Source organism: Bombus vosnesenskii, unplaced genomic scaffold, assembly GCF_011952255.1.
Source record: "Bombus vosnesenskii isolate JDL3184/JDL3185 unplaced genomic scaffold, Bvos_JDL3184-5_v1.1 scf7180000013334, whole genome shotgun sequence".
NCBI classification, from domain to species: domain Eukaryota; kingdom Metazoa; phylum Arthropoda; class Insecta; order Hymenoptera; family Apidae; genus Bombus; species Bombus vosnesenskii.
The window spans coordinates 604,152-620,918 of NW_022882972.1; the positions used below are offsets into that span (position 1 = coordinate 604,152).

The 16,767-nt window shown below is 30.7% G+C and overlaps 5 protein-coding genes across 10 annotated transcripts; 2 read left to right on the forward strand and 3 right to left on the reverse strand.

The window, feature by feature from the left end:
- Window positions 1–570: 570 nt before the first annotated feature.
- LOC117235953 (protein mago nashi homolog) lies at window positions 571–1,815 on the reverse strand. Its single transcript, XM_033498474.1, has 2 exons — window positions 1,451–1,815; window positions 571–1,373 (listed from the first exon to the last, which is right to left on the reverse strand). Exon 2 carries the CDS (start codon window positions 1,342–1,344, stop codon window positions 904–906), a length of 441 nt encoding a protein of 146 aa, XP_033354365.1. The 5' UTR covers window positions 1,345–1,373; window positions 1,451–1,815; the 3' UTR covers window positions 571–903.
- Window positions 1,816–2,391: 576 nt separating this feature from the next.
- On the forward strand, window positions 2,392–6,201 carry LOC117235944 (synergin gamma-like). Of its 2 annotated transcripts, none has more exons than XM_033498451.1 (6): window positions 2,392–3,574; window positions 3,703–4,078; window positions 4,164–4,327; window positions 4,434–4,575; window positions 4,694–4,836; window positions 4,963–6,201. In XM_033498451.1, the coding sequence occupies exons 1-6, from the start codon at window positions 2,429–2,431 to the stop codon at window positions 5,182–5,184; spliced, it is 2,193 nt and encodes a 730-aa protein (XP_033354342.1). In that variant the 5' UTR covers window positions 2,392–2,428; the 3' UTR covers window positions 5,185–6,201. The 2 variants fall into 2 exon arrangements, with proteins under 2 accessions (XP_033354342.1, XP_033354343.1); XM_033498452.1 differs by having other exon boundaries at window positions 4,694–4,891; window positions 4,925–5,101.
- LOC117235954 (transcription elongation factor SPT4-A) lies at window positions 5,639–7,957 on the reverse strand. Its single transcript, XM_033498476.1, has 5 exons — window positions 7,832–7,957; window positions 7,259–7,339; window positions 7,069–7,175; window positions 6,921–6,976; window positions 5,639–5,899 (listed from the first exon to the last, which is right to left on the reverse strand). Exons 2-5 carry the CDS (start codon window positions 7,319–7,321, stop codon window positions 5,781–5,783), a joined length of 345 nt encoding a protein of 114 aa, XP_033354367.1. The 5' UTR covers window positions 7,322–7,339; window positions 7,832–7,957; the 3' UTR covers window positions 5,639–5,780.
- A 577-nt stretch (window positions 7,958–8,534) lies between these two features.
- Window positions 8,535–10,510, forward strand: LOC117235952 (geminin). Of its 4 annotated transcripts, none has more exons than XM_033498470.1 (5): window positions 8,535–8,653; window positions 9,448–9,563; window positions 9,636–9,763; window positions 9,864–10,036; window positions 10,105–10,510. In XM_033498470.1, exons 1-5 carry the CDS (start codon window positions 8,591–8,593, stop codon window positions 10,159–10,161), a joined length of 537 nt encoding a protein of 178 aa, XP_033354361.1. In that variant the 5' UTR covers window positions 8,535–8,590; the 3' UTR covers window positions 10,162–10,510. The 4 variants fall into 4 exon arrangements, with proteins under 4 accessions (XP_033354361.1, XP_033354364.1, XP_033354362.1 ...); XM_033498473.1 differs by having other exon boundaries at window positions 8,539–8,867; window positions 9,481–9,563; XM_033498471.1 differs by having other exon boundaries at window positions 8,542–8,867.
- Window positions 10,493–15,886, reverse strand: LOC117235951 (smoothelin-like protein 2). Of its 2 annotated transcripts, none has more exons than XM_033498468.1 (5): window positions 15,789–15,886; window positions 12,641–12,716; window positions 11,905–12,028; window positions 11,601–11,752; window positions 10,493–11,211 (listed from the first exon to the last, which is right to left on the reverse strand). In XM_033498468.1, exons 1-5 carry the CDS (start codon window positions 15,859–15,861, stop codon window positions 11,088–11,090), a joined length of 549 nt encoding a protein of 182 aa, XP_033354359.1. In that variant the 5' UTR covers window positions 15,862–15,886; the 3' UTR covers window positions 10,493–11,087. The 2 variants fall into 2 exon arrangements, with proteins under 2 accessions (XP_033354359.1, XP_033354360.1); XM_033498469.1 differs by lacking the exon at window positions 15,789–15,886 and adding an exon at window positions 13,983–14,288.
- Between the last annotated feature and the right edge of the window lie 881 nt (window positions 15,887–16,767).

Below are 16,767 nucleotides of genomic sequence, written 5' to 3' on the forward strand. Positions count from 1 at the left end.
TTGCAAATATTACAATATACGTTTGAGGATCGAAACCGTGAGTGTACTGAATCTGTAACAACTCGATCTGAATACTTATGATTTGAGTTGGTTGCTTGAGTATCTTGTGAGGACATTTTACTTCTGCAATACATATACAATGAATCACTATTACAATAGATGATACTTGTAACATAATTTTTATCTTAAAATGATTGCACTAAATTTTTACATGTATTTGTGAATATATTTAAACATCTAAAATGTTTAAACATACTAAATAAAATTAAAAAATGTAAGATATTAATGTTTTACTCTAACGTTAAAAAATACGCATCTTGTAGCAAAAAAAGTTTTAAAAAATAGGAGTAATAAAAACAAACTACTGTTCAGAATACAATTTAGATAAATATTGTATTAATTAAGAAACATATGTATTTTAAAATTTCTTTAAATTTTTAATATTTAGGTTAGAAAATTATAACCTAAAAGTCACATACTTACATGAGATTTCTTTTGATTAATTATAATAGTCGGCCAACATTGAACAATGTGCTTACTTTCTACTATCACATATACAAGATGTCTGCATTATTTATAATCACTTTTTATCTTTTATTAATACTTTTTTTACTATAATACAATGTACATTATATACTAGTTTTTCATCCAGGCATTCATGTACAAATAATAAGGAGTATGATTAATGATTTACAAACATGAATAATCAGCTAAGTTATGACTCAAATTATTTAATGTATCTTAATATATAAATATCTGTGACTTTTATCTGATAAGAGTTAATATCACAATCAATTAAATAAAATACATAAAATTAATTAAAAATTATCATATATTTTCTTACACAATGAAGTAGTTAAAGATACTTAAACTTGTAATACATTGTATGATAATTATATATATTTATATAGGTTTTATTTTAAAGTGTAGTCCAATGAGAGAAAACACTAAGCATTTCAAATCTTGTACAAGATAATAAAAGCATCTTAGTCCTTCTGGATCCCGTGATTGATTTACGTCTAATAAAGAACCAGTTTTTGAAGTCGTAAACGAAATATGTTCATCGCCAATTACAATCTCTAATTCTTGCCGTCCAACGCGATCTGGTTGTGGCCACAAAGAATCGTCCTCCTGCATAATTTCAGAGTCTTGAATAATCCTCTTTAGTTCTTCCATCACGCACTGATGTACATACGCTTCTTTTCGAATCATTGTATCATTCTTGTAATTTGAATTATTCGCATATCGTAGTTTACCATCAGGTCTAAATTCAAACTCGAGAAATTCATGACCGAATTTTCCTTTATGACCTACATAATATCGTATATAAAAATCCGTCGACATCCTATTATGATGATTTGTTGAAATGTAACCTAAAATGATGAATTCATACTAGACTTGCGTTTCAAAATACTAAAGCCGCATAAATTAGAGAGATTATTTCACGTACCTTAAGATCTCTCTTTTTATAGTTAATTGATATTACTTATTTTTATCGTGAGAATATATGCACAATTCTGTAACGATTTCAGCAATAAAAGCTATTAATACTGAATATATTAAACATTAAAGGAATTACTTAGACAATGTTGTTATACGCGGCAATACCACAAACATTCCCTTAAGCGAAAGACACATTAAGGCGATTCATATGTAATTGCGACGTTTACATAAAATAAGATGATTCTCTTTTCTCATCCATTATACCTCATATTTATAAATTTAATAATGTAATTATTACTTTATCGATAATTAATTGGCATATTTCATTTGTTATTTTTTAGATTTATATTCTTTGACGGTAATAAATTCGTTAAAAGGAGACTTAGGAAGCACTTATGGCCTAGAAAAGATATTGACTAAATCAGCAAAGTATTAATAAATCATATTTTTACATAAAGAATATTCCAAAATGTGTTTTGTTTTATCTTACATTCAACGAATATCATACTAAAAATGGAGATCATTGTACATCGTTATTTGTAGTGTGAATCATCTCAAACTTGAAATTTGAATAAACTCCATCACACAGAATCGCACTTGTCGCTTGTCGCGGATCTACCTTCGTAACAGAACGTCGTCCAGTGATCATCCGGTGACATCTGAATTGTTAATTCTTGTTTGCCACGCAGTTGTCTCTATTTATATATTATTATTATCTCGAATTTATAATTCTGATCTAATCGAGAAACGACGTTACTCTTCGTACATCCTTTGCAATGGAAACGATCTATGAAAAATGTAACACAAGTGACATGTGGAAATATAATTTCAAATAGATCGTGTGAATCGAGTGAGATGTTTATAGTGTTAACTTTGATGTATGTACCAGGGTAGTAAGCTGAAGGATGAAATTATACTACTCGACGAGTTCACGTAATTTAAGCTCGTCATAGCGAAAGCTCGGTCGAACATCAGTTTATTAATAATGAACAAGACTCACATGGATAAAAGACTGAATCAATTGCCAACTTGGCTGTGGACTAATTCCACTACTTTACCACCAATCTATAAGATGGTATGGGAAGCGGTGAGAGAGGACAAACTCAGAACCAATGGAATGCAAACCGAGCTATTGGTCGATACAAACAAAGTCTTTCCTTTATTGCTCACTAGTCAGCTTCCTACAGAAGTCCTTGGACACATATGGAATTTGGCAAATCAAAAGTATGCTGGACAACTCACAGAGCAAGAATTATATATTGTTCTTGCTCTTGTTGCTGCAGCACAGGCTTCTTACACGTTCAATAGCCTAGATATATTACATCTACTTCCATTTCCACCTACTCCTTATTTGAACATTGAATGTTTAATGAATCTACAGCCTGTAACTCAGTTAAATTCTGCAGCTAAGTTTCAAAACCTTCAAGAAAGTTCTGAAATCGGGTTTATTAGCTCTGATGAAAGATATTCCTTGGAAGTTAAGGGAAAAATGAAATTGCATCAACAAGGAGTCATATCTTCAGACTTAAATGTGCAAATGACGAACAATGTACCTGGAAAAATTTCATGTTTTGATAATAAGTCTTATGTCTCTTCTACTACCATATGGGATTCAAATAATGTATCAAAGGATATGAAGCAAACTTCCCGCCCTCAATTAGATTCTAAACATCAACCAACAGCAGATCTGTGTGATGACTTTTCTGAATTTCAAAGTGCTCCAATTCCTAACATTCCTAGTATTCCAATTTGGGATACAAAACAGGGCTCAGCCATTGGAAGTAGACTTGCAAATCATAATTTAGGTATTAAAAAACCAATGGAGAAGTCAAAGAAGAATAATATAAATGCTAAATCTGCTCATGGCACTACTCAAACACGTATTACATCTTTACCATTAACTACAATGTCTCAGAGTAAAGATCAATCAACATTGGATTGTTTATCAGAATTATTTCCTAAGTGTGCAATAAAAAATCAATCTAAAACAGTAATTCTTAAGGATACAGTGATAAGAAATAATGATCCGCCCAAGGACCATAGTGAGAATGTAAAAGATTATACAAGTACAGAAATTATAAATTTACCTAATGACAAAGATGTGTTGAATAAATTAGAATGGATGGATAAGGTAATTTAATCTTCATAAATTATATTAAAAAAATAGTAAAAAAGAAATTAGTTATAGCTAGAAAAGTGACTAAAAATACTTTGTTATTTTTCAATAGTATTTATTAATAATTAAAAATTCATAATTAGGTTTCATCAACAACAATGGAATCCACTCAACAGGATCTTATGAATCTACAACTTGTTGAAGATAAATATAGTGCCTTGCGTGCATTGGTTCAAGAAACAACTGTGTCAACTGAACCAGAGGCAAACGCAAGTTACAGCAATCAATCAACTGATGAATTTGGAGAATTTGTGTCTGCAGAACAACCTGCTAGTAATACTCCTGCCACAAATGCTTTAGATACTGACAGTTTTGCCGATATTTTTACAGATTTTGAGTTTAAATCTACTAACAATAATAATGCAAACGCAGCAGATTTTAATCTTATGCCAGATATTTCTGAATCATTTGACAATCTTAAGCTTGAGGATAATGTAGAAGAACGCTCCTTAGAGATAGGTAATTGATGTTGTATATTATTTCTGATATTTAATTTTTTTTTTTTATCGTAGACAGTATCATTATAATTACATTTTACCTTAAGGGAAAGCTCTTCAGAAGGAAGATGCCATATCAATTAATAGTATAGAATTCATGAATGGTGCATCAAATGCATTAACTCGATCAGGATCTGTGCCTAGTTTAGATCTTAAGTCTTTCTTACCGTCAAATACTGAAGATGAGCAAATAGTAGATACTACACATCAGGTTATTGCGATATTATACATTACATACGTATTGCAAATATTTTTTATATATTCAGCATATATACAAAGAATATAAAAGAGGATTTATAATCTACTTGGTTTTACAGTCAGAATATTGGGAATGGAAGCAATACATGGAGAGCTGTGTATTATTATTACAAGTAGCTGCAAATATATTTACAAACATTAGTTCAGAACTTGTATTACATGAAGTTTTAAATTCAGTACAAGGATACAACTTTCTATGCAGTAAGTAATACTTCAAGAATTTATGTGAATCAATTAATTTCGGAAAATTATCGAATTACTTTCTTGTAGTGGTCTAAAATATATACCGCTATTATCGTGTGTTTCTTTTTTAAATCAGATTTAGCCGAAGTCGCAGCTGTTTGTAGACGGGTTAATTTTTCATATAAGGAAATGGATATCAATATAATAGGTTTTGATGAGCTATTAATGGATATTGATCGAATTTGGGCAGAAATGGAACCATTTTATGCAAACATACCAGTAAGAAATATTACTATCTTATATAATTTTTATTAATTTAGAGTCTTAAGTTTATAATACATATAATACATGTACATATCTTATATACAAATACATGTCTCTATATCTTCGCATAAAACATTTCAGATTGTTACGGAATTACCAGCTTGGCCTTTACATCAAGGTGAAGCCATTTGTTGTTCACTTTGTTTAACAGTTATTACTAGTGGCAGGGTAGTTTATAATGAAAATAATTATCACGTTACTTGTGCTAATCTATGGCTTAATTGTGTAAACAATAATTTGCCCGTGATGCGGCATCCAGTCTGTTCTCATTTGAATATGTGTCCAGGTAACAATCATATTTGATATTGATCTGTATTAGAAAGAAAAAAACAGAAACTTAAATTCGTAAATTTTTAATGTACACACATTAACTTATTACATGAGAATTTGTAGAAAATCAGAGCAAACTAACTTTGTATTTAGCTATAATAATTAGAAAATCAAATATTACCATTTTTTAAAATTTATCGAATAACACGAACATGATTTGAAAAAGTGATGTGGAACGTGTTTATGATAAGAGAAAATGGATTCCACACAAGTTGTATATATTCTTTAAATTCAAATGTTTTCAAGATATTACTAACTAGTCTGTTTAAAAATCTGTACAGATATTGAGAGATTTAGAGGAAATATTAATATATTGTAATCTTTTGGAATTAGAGAAAATGCAAAGAGTTGCGAGCAAATCTTACAAAAATCTTAATTATAGTCAAAAAGGTTGAAGGAATTAGAAGAGAATTCTTGGAACCTGAACAAAAGTTCATATCAATCAAATCAATATAATATTTTCATGAAAATCTTATAAAATTCTTAGTGCAAATACTAGATAAATAATTACAATATTCTAATAAATAATATTACAAGAAAATATGGTAGTAATAATACAAACTTTGAAATTATCTTTGGCTTGTATCACGTGGTCTGTACGCTATTCCTCTGCTTTTCATCTCTCTTATAACACCTGCTGGTAATCGTCCTGATACTGATATTGCATATACACCTTTGCAAAACCGATCTAAAAGGAGAAAAAAAGATTGAATCTCACTTATTTTACAGCAAATATTTATAATTATTAGCAAGAGATTTTGTCCACTTATTTTGTTTTAAGTTAAATGAAAAAGACAGCATGTAAAAAATTAATGCAAAATATACATGAAATTAAAATATGTTAAAATAGAATCTTGTGTACGCACATAAGCATGTTCCTTAATAATTATACATACTGTCATACATATTAGTGAAAATTCTGTATAAATGTATAATAATATATAATATTAAGAATCTCAGATACACAAACTTATTAAATTGCAATATATATATATGTCGGAGATGAAAGAACATCGGGATTTTCCATCCGGAATGTTGGGAAAAATCCCAATACCCTAGTCCAGACTTTTACTATAGCTGCACTTAACTAATAAAAATAAGAAATAGTTTTAATGTTCTAATCCGATTTTATGACAATGGGTTCGGGCTCGAAATGACATAGCGGGTCACGGAAGGGACGTGTACCTGACGCAGGTATGAAATGATTATATGGCTCTACTTAAAAACCTTAAAGGCCGTGACCATGGCTACGTCTAGTGACGTAGTTGGTTGGGTTTTTCCCAACATTCCGAACGGGAAATCCCGATGTTTTTTCATCTCCGACATATATATATATATATATTGCATTGTTTTATATTAGTTGCATTTTTTGTATTGAAATATTGGCTTAAAAAACTTGTACAAAGTCCTGCCTTTCAATACATTTACAATATGATATAAAACATGATATAGATTATTGTTATTTGCACTGCCAAAAATAATTATTAAAGAGAAAAAAAAGGAAAGGTTAATACATTAGAAATTTGAAGCAGCATTAATAAAATGTAAGATGTCAAAATAATGTAGAATAAAGGATAACAGTTTATAGTATGATTTACTATGAGATAATGTAACTGTTATAATTTTGTAAAAGTGTACAAGAATAAAATAACGATATTTCTCTTGCTTAATCTTAACTTATTGTGTCTAGGTACAAATTTCTTACTTACTTATTCTTTGCCATTTGCAAACCCAGCTATCCTCAGGACTCATTGCAGCAATCATACTAAACATATAATATCAATTTTAGTAATTTGATTTCACAACAGGAAAATCAAATATTGTACCAGAAAACTGTTTATTATTTATATGACTTACCCATCGAAATTGGAGCTTGTACAATCAAAAACATTATCCTTATTATTCTTCATTCGTAAAAATTCATCGCAATTATCGCATCCATCAAATTCAAATTGATCAAATGTCTGTAAGATTAAAATTTTTAGTCATATAATTGTATGATGATAATTATAGCATATATTATAGTTAGAAATAGAAAAAGGTATACCTTGATCAAGGAACATACTAAACAAGCTCTTAGGCCACGTAAATCTTTAGCCACAGTTTCCATTATTGCGTATTTTTCCACCTATAATTTTAATTTAATCTTTTAATAACAGGTATTTTTGGCAATATAGATAATGATAATATTAATGTAATGTAAATAAATATATGATTTTCTACAAGTAATTTCTTCACTACAAGACAGTTTAATTATTACTTTTATAGTCTGTAGTTTATAGTACAGTATACACAGTATAACATAACAAAATGCAATTTACAGCTACTTCGTAATATCCATTATTCACAGTATCAAAATAAAATCAAAATCTAGAGGAACGAGAATGTATATTCACAATTCAGAAGTATTCTAAATTATTCTAAAATATTGATTTACTTTTTTGACTATAACCTCTCAAATGAGACCGAAAAATCGGATATGTTTATCAAACTACTTTAAGCAATTATATCTGTTGCTGTTTAATCAAATGTATCTGGTTTAGAAGTTCAATTTAACTAATTCGAAATCACTTTTATAGATTATAATACACTAATAATTATCATTACCACTTTTGCTTACCTCTTTGATACAATTTACGTCTTCTCTTCTTAATAAGTACAACTTTTTAACAAATTACTTCTTACCACGCCCAGCAATGGTCATGTACGCACAAGGGTCTGGTTGCGACTGAATAAAATGGATCCGAAACACTTACTTGTCTGAAACAAGGCATACATCTGTTGCACACCATCTCTTTGTTTACGGCAAGTAGTGTGTTGCCATCTATCCTAATGCGATCCAAGTTACTGATCCTTCTATATCGAATAGATGGCAGCACGCGACTAGTTTTTAGACAAGGAGAGAGATAGTATGCGGCAAGGATAGCAATAACGATTAGTGTTACTCTTTCGCCGCTACGTGGTGATAGTGTGGATGATTCGAAAAAATGTATATTAGTGAAAATAGCTAGTTATGAGGATTAATTTAGGAACATTTATAATTTCATCTTCCGAAATAAACTGCTGCAGTAATTTCTTTTTTTAAATTTCTTTGTTTATAAATTAATTTGTTAATTAATTTAGTTTAAAATACTTCATGTTTATAAACCTATTTAAATTTTTTGTACCAATAAATATCTGATGCTTTCTTTCACGCCAAACATTTTTATTTTGATAAAAATAAAATAGTTCTGCTTTTTTAGGCAATTATTAAGTGGTATAAAATAATTTTTCATTTATATATCCACGTTATTTGTCATAGAAACTATCCTTTATCCTTAACAGTGTTATCATTGCGTTACAAAAGCAGCAATTTAAGGACCAATAAGTAACGTACTAAATGCGGGAAAATCTTACACTCTGCGTCGAAGCATTTGTCGTTTGTCGTGCACATAGGATGAAGGTGGGTTAGTTCTTCCGAATTTGTACATAAGAAATATTTGTTTTGGAAATATTGTAGTTCGGATATATTATTGAATTCTATCATTCTCCGTCTATGCACGTGTATAGTTTGTATTTATTCTAAATTATTTAACTGACTCGCGTTTTTAACGGCCACTATCATGAAACCTGGAGGTGGCACAAAGGTTTCTACCGCCAAAACTGTTGCTTCTAAGGTTAGTGATACATGTAACGACGTTTTTCGTCACTTTTCATTTATAATAATCATTGCAAAGTAAACTATCGCTTACATTACAATTTTGCAAAAATTCCATCATTTCGTGGAATTTTATATATTAGAAATTATAAACATCTTAATTTATGAAACTCTTATCTTACCCATCTTCATTTATTTACAAACTTTGATTATTAATTAACCGCCGTTTTAAATGTTGGGTAACGATCTTAAGTTGCATAATTACTGTAATATATACAAATAAGTTGGATCATTACTGTAGGACTATTTATTTTGGAAATTTATCAGGGAACAAACACGTCAAAGTAATTGAAAATAAGTGAATTTATACAATTTTTATGGGAATCCATTTAATAGAGCATTAACCAAAATTTTGTTTCCATAGATGGAGTTCTATTGTATTACAAGTTCATTTTGCATGTCATATTTAGAATATCTTCTCTTACTATCCTTATTTTGTACTTCCTAATTTCTTTTATATCTTTAGCATGGCACATGATCCAGGTAACATAATTAGAGGCTTCATCATATGTCATATTTTTTATCTTTTATTGAAACAGGATAAGGTCAGAAAGTCTTTGCACGTTTTGCAGCCGACAGCCACTAACAAAGAAAATCTAGTTGGTGGTAGGAGGATGCTGAGATCTTCCCTATCAAGAAAAGAAACACATAAAGGGTAAATAAGTTTTACAATTTGCTTGTTTTATATTTTTTAAATGTCATATTTAAATTACATTTTATTTTTTAGCGAAGTAAATGAAAAATCTAAAAATGAAGAGAAACCAAAACGTAAGAAAGTAATTTTAAAAGATAAAGCAGTTCAAACCTCAAGAGGAGGAAAAATAAAAATTGAAGTTGAAGACTTAACATCTGAAGGTATGCTTTTATTCAAAAGAAAAAATTAGGGGAAACTATAATCCTTCGTGTAATTATCGAATTATTGATTTTGGAAATATTTGTTTCATGCTTGCAATAGCTGGACCTAGTGAAAATTACTGGGAAGTCTTGGCTGAAAGGCGACGGATAGCGCTTGAGGATGTGTTAGAAGATAACAAAGAATTGACTGAGCGTGTTGAGAAATTAGAAGAAGAAAATCGCATATATAAAGAAATGTTGGAAGAATCGAGATCACTAGTCGAAGTTTTACAGGTATTGTAACCAATCCTTCTTCTGTAATGTTCAAATTCTCTGCAATTAAATATAACATTGTTTTGCAGGAAATGCTTGGAGAAGATAGAAATGATATAAATAATTCTTTAGAAGATACCATTTAATCTAACGTTCTGCACTCACGTACTAATTAGTGCCTTATGATTAAAATACAGTGCTTTAAATTAGGCACAATGTGTAATCTACTCGTTAATAATAAATATTGACGGGTTGCGTGATTAACAAGAAAGTCTGACTGAGTAAAGATCCGATAAACTAAAAATGGAGACATTTGTTGGTGTTTCTTAATTCATTTTAATTATCTTTGGTTACTTATTTATATTACTTTGTCATTTAATTAATCAACTAAGACCATAGCTGCAACTACAGATGTATTTATCTCATAGAATATCACTTAATATAGTATAAATGTTAGATATTTTTGATTATAATTAATAAATTGATTTTCTAATACGAGTTGAAATTTTCTTTCATTACCTTCTATCTGAAAAATTCGTGGTTCGTGTTACATCGTCGTTAACAAAAAATAACGATACTAATCGAGCAGATTGCTAGCATCACATGTTTATTTCATAAATCTTTGGCGTAGAAGACCTTGAATTCCATCGATAACATCAATGCTATAACATCAGTTCCCTTTTTTGTTATGACTGGTATGTTTTGTTCACGCATCAGTCACAGCACTACATGTTCGAGGAAGCCGTTTTATTTATTGCATCGTTTTTCGGTAAAAATAATTATACATTCATTGGAAGGCTGCCAGGAAAGTCGTGCGTAAAAATGTTGCTGAACGCGTTGCTGAATGCCAGATGCGCAAAAGCGAACTTTTTCTATTTCTTCACTGTTCTCCGCCCGAGGATTTCGCCTGAGCTTGTTTCGTTTTTCTCATTTCATATTTGGAGAATGCGCCGTTTCCTTGATGATCTATTCAAATGAACAGCAGACGGACTCGCGATCCGCGAATCGTATTAGGCGGTTGAATGTCGGGTTTGCACTGCGGAACGCCATTAAGAAGCGTCAAAGTAAGTCCTTAATCCTCGTCTTTGAAGCGGCGATAGATGGACTGTACATAGGTGAAGACGCACTTCCAGTCTGGTCGGCGCATCATCACCATGTCCTCGACATCAAGTAACGGTGCTATCCCGGCGAGTTCACTACAAACATTTAATCACTCTTTAACATTGGTGATACTTAAAGAATTTTTCAGAAATCATAAAGATCTAAGTTACATTTCTAAGATCTAACATACAATTTAATATGTTAAAGTATTTATAAATTTGAGTAAAATCAATTGTCTATCCAAAGTCATACACTACGCGTACTAAATTTCTTCCACTACATTTTCATTTATTTTACAGATATAAATGCCTATTTTATTTCAAATTCAACGAATATATTTTAGAGGGACACGTCAGAACCATGGAACAATAAATAATTTATATAAAAACTATAGAACATCAGGAAAGTAGCTCTTGGATGATACAAAAAAGAAAGTCCGAAGAAAGACTGAAAATGAAAGAAGAAGAAAGAAATTGAAGTTTACTCGGCTTTCGTAAACGCCAACTCGAAGTTCATTTTGCGGTTCTCCGGCCGTAGCGAGTGATAGTCGAAAGCGTCTGGTCTAAAGTGATGAAGCAAAGCGCAAAACGCCAATCCATTGTTCCAGCTCGTCGAGAAATTATCCAGTTGCACGTTCTGCAATAGAAAACGCAGCTATGCAACGCGATTCACTAATTTTCCGAACATCGTAATTTTCTCGCGGCTATCGATGTGTGATTATTCGCGTGTTTTCTGCAAATAACATAGACGCTCTCGCGTGTGAAGCTCCATTTACAAGGCGGATTTACCTCGTACTCTTTGGTTTTGGAACGGCACCACGCCAGTAGCCGCTCTTTTATTTGCACCGCGTTGTCCCGCACCGCTGGCTCGGTAAACTTGAATCGAAACTCTGTTGCCGGTGACTTTACGGGACTAAATATAGAAGGAAAAGCCTTCGGTTAAGCTTTCGAAGAAATGGAAGGTGCATATAAATATAAAATGTACGGCGGATTAAGTCAATTAGCGAAGATTGCGCTTGAACGATTGCTTATGACTTAATTTTCAACTTTATTTAACAGTAATAGAGTGCAAAGTTTTATGCAAAATTATATTTTAATCAGCACAACTAGGGAAATAGAATTTAAATCGAGTTTAGTTTCAACCATGGAAAATTACGTCTGTAAAGATATATTTTATACAGATTTTAGAATATTGATCTAAAAATTTCAAATTATAGTTAGAAATTGTTAAGTCCGTATTTAATTTCTAATCTACAATTTTTCGAATATTTGTTTTCTAATTTTTATAAGTTTTTTCTATTATTCATTTTATAATTTAAATAAACCTACTATCCTAAATTATATCTAATACTCTGGTCGTCGTTACAGTTAAGTAACAATAATTATTCCAAGGAATATAAGTTTCATATATTTTTGTGGCACAACTGAAATAGAGAAACCAGTTGTCTAATAATATCCATTCTTTCACCGATAGTAAAAACGAAAATACCTATTACATAAATAAAGAACTCTCGTAAACGATTACCTGGGTGACGAGGCGGCGCTATTTTGTCTGTCGAGTTCACGAAACTTGGCAAACGGCGATAGCGGCTTCTTACGAGCTGAAAAACGAATAAAACGATTTAAATTGAAGACGTATTATATAAAAAAAAAAAAAAAATGAATCATAAAACGTTAGGGTTCATTGAAATGCATTCTGTCATCCCATCTTATGTTAATTTCTCTATCATCTAATTAAAAAAGTTTGTCAATGAAAATCGCTACATTTGTGAGAATTATTATTAGGACTGGGCAAAATTCAAAACTAAAAAAATAATTTAAAAATTAAATTAAAAAAAAATAAAACAACTAAAACTTTCGTTTCTCAACCTCGTCGCTGTTCCTCGATTCGAGGTTGCTGTTTTCCTTTTTCCGATCTATTTAACGATTTAAACGATAGATTACAACATTTTGTTATAACACACGGTCGTTACAAAATCATCTTTCGTTCCCGATTTCGTGATTCGAGCCGCAACGAGGCGATGACGAAATCGCTCCAATAACAAGGAACACGTGGAGCTGAATGTAAAACTAAAAGTCTTCTAATCTAAATTGTGTACTCTCTGTGTTCGTGTGAGGATAGTTAGCAGCGAAACTCTTAAATAAAATGCAAATAGGAGCCGAGGTTCATTCTGGGTCACAGCAAATTTGTCACTTTCTTTTATAATAGATGAAAATTACAGAGGAAGCACTCGACAAGCCACATTTGCTACTCTTTTAAATGGAAATTTCAGTTTTTTTTAGCGAATTCATCTTTTATTTATTTATTTTAACAATTATTTAGAGATAATATTATAATACTATTATTATAAAATTGCGTTTTTATCGGCCTTGCAGCTAAACGATATGTTCAAAATATTGCCTGTCATAATATTAGAATATCGAAGATATTAAACTATTGCTTGTCTTAATCATACCGTTGAATTGTATCAAACTTTCTCAACTCGTCGTTATTATTAGAACGTTTACATATTTGAACCTAGCGGATTTTTTGCATTGTCAATTATTTTTAATCGTAAAGTGAAATTAAAATAAACAAATCTACAATAATATAATTTTCATGTTATCCTCCTGTGAATCTTCATATAATTATCAACGAGCAGAATAAAACGTACATATGTTCGAATAAAATGTACGGTATGCATACATTTTATGTATACGCATAATTTTTAAAATAACGATCTCCGCGCCATAGAATTGAAATTTTTCATTCTATTTGCCAAAAGCTATTATATGACAATCAAAATAGGTCACAAATTCGATATAGGTAGCTGGAAACAAAGTTCAACCGAAATGGGTATTCGTGCGTAAATTTCACACACTCGTACCTTTTTGAGTAGGTGTATGCGTGCGTTTTGAACACACGGAAAACATGTGGCGATTTATATATATGCGCATATGTAATGGTATATATTTTTCCGGCGCGAAAATGCAAAGATTGAAATCGCCAGAAGCAATTCCTCATTGATTCCGCGAACGAAGACTTGGAAACTTGGCTGGCGCGTCTCCCGATTCTCTTTCTCTCTCTGTATTTACAATCTGCAAATAAATGCACGTGTACGGGGCACGCTATTTTTGTGTCGATAGAGGACCAATTGCTTCTCCGTTAATCGAAGAGCCATTCGTTATTTATTGGAACTTTCTGATCGAAGATCCATCGTGAGAGCACTTTTTGATTCTATTTTAAATTCCATTTTAAAAACTTGAAATCTTATTTTAGAACTTTACTTTCAATCTTATTTTAAACGTTTGTATTTGATAATTGTTAAATACTCATTTTTCTTTTCGTTATTTGAAATATTTTAAAAGTAAAACGAGAACCCGATACTGTGTTTCTTGATCTGTCAATGTTTATTTTATTAATTTTTTATTATTTTTTATTAATTTTGTAATTTCCAGTCAGTCCTTTTCGTAACGTCTTCCTTAAAGAAGTATTTTTTTGTAAGAATCTTTCTTAAAGTACTGTACATTTTTGTTGATCTATTCTACAGTAGCTTTAACTATTTTCTCAGTCCTTTCACTTTACTGTAAGCTTTACGTTTTTCTTCGTCGTGATTATTGTCAGTTGACACACGCAGTAGAATCTTAGTTTATTCCGGATTTAACGAATTTATAATTAGTAGTTATCATTTCTTGTTTAAATTAATTCATGTAAATTATATTAGTAAGTGAGAAAGGAAAGCATGTCGAGTCACGAGTGTTAATAGAGTGAATGTCAATTTATCTATTTAGTAATATTCCTCGTGATTCTGTGATCTGCTAATGCAGCAATCAATGTGACATTCTCCATTTCCGCCAAGAATCCAAGCGTCGAGTGTAGGATATAAATCGTGCGTAAATTAAAGATCATCAAGCTTCCGGTATTTTTTTCCATCATTGTTTAATTTTTAAGATTGAACTGTTTTAAGGCTTCCAAGTGCATATTTGATCCTTTAAAATGTTCTCTGACTGTATTGCAATTAGATTCGTTAGTTTCAAACAGCTTCAGGATTGTGTGTGTTGTCGCTTGTTTTATGGGGGGACATTGTCCAAGTATTTAAAATTGAATTTTCACGTAATTAAATTCTTTAGCTACTATATAAAGATATATATACTGAAGAAATAGGACACAAAATATTGTATAAAATTTAATAAAAGAAAACTGGTACAAAATCTAATAATAAATTGTACGGAAGCATTGACTCAATAAATAATAATTCTATTGCCAAATAAAAGTATTCTTCTGTACATAATTACTGTATACATTTTTTGGGAATTTAATTATTAGACTATGGATGTTTATTCATTTATAGAAAATTTATAGAAACTACTAAACGTTCGAATATTTCATTGTAATATTTATATTATAGTACTTAAGACCAGATCTCTATTTAGGTTCTACTACTTTAGTTCAATTTAGTTCATAAAAGTATGCATAAAGATCCACTGTCTATCAATTATCTCAACTAAAATAGTAACACGGTGATACTTGGCAGTTATTAATACTCGACGAAGAAGTAAGTGGGATATAAGAAACAAAAATCTGTCAAAGGAAGTAAAACTGGACGTGAATAGTCAGACAAGGTCCCCCTCTTGCATTCTACTGCACCTAGATGTACTAATATACAGTAATGAACAAAAATATCACCACAAACCAGATTTTCTTGTAAAATTCTGTGTAAACTTATAAAATTCACGGTTCCTTTTTTCAATTCTCTTTTGTTGCATCGTCAAAATTCATTAAGCAGCTGTGCTATAAAAATAAATAGCAAAAAATAATAAAATAATAAAAAATGTATAACGAGTTGCCTTTACAAATTATATCAATGACATTAGTTATGCAAACTAATATTATCAAATGAGTTGAAGAAACGTAACAATCAAATATTTTTCAAAAATCTTGTATCTTCAAATCTACATCTATTTTATATTGAAATACTTCTGACATGAAAATACTTCTTCTAAATTGATCAACCGTTTCCAAACTCTACTTCTCATATAGTGCATTTCGTAATTATAAAACCATTTAATAATACTGAATTTTTGTATACTGCGTTACATATTCTTATACGTTGACGTGATAAAGAAAGAACTACATATTTCGTATTTAGAAACAATTTATTCTTTTTCCCCGCAAAAACAGTGGATTAAACGATAGACTAAAGAAAACAAGAAAGAGAAAAAAGATAGAAACTAGTTTATTTCTATCTTATAACAACAGCACCGACATAATAGAATATTTTTGATATTACAAAAATTGAGCTCAGGATACAATAAAATGAAATTGTTGTAAGTCTAACTGTAATTTTGCACGATTTTGGTCAGATTTTACCCTGTTCTACCTTCCATCTCGTACTGAACGATTTAAGTATTCAAGATTTTGGTTCTACAGTTACGCAAGGTATTTCACAAGAACGTTGAGCAAAGAATCGTGTTTTCCCAAATTCACACATAAGTTTATAGAAAATAGGATGTTATGTGCCAACAATTTTGTTCATCACTGTATGCTACTATTCAAACTTCGTGCACAGTCCGGCTGGTGCAAGCTACACGCTACTGCGCGTCAAAAAAGGATCAACAAAAGAAGGGCTGTGACTCACTGCTTTATTCGGGCTTTGGCACGACCTTCTAGCA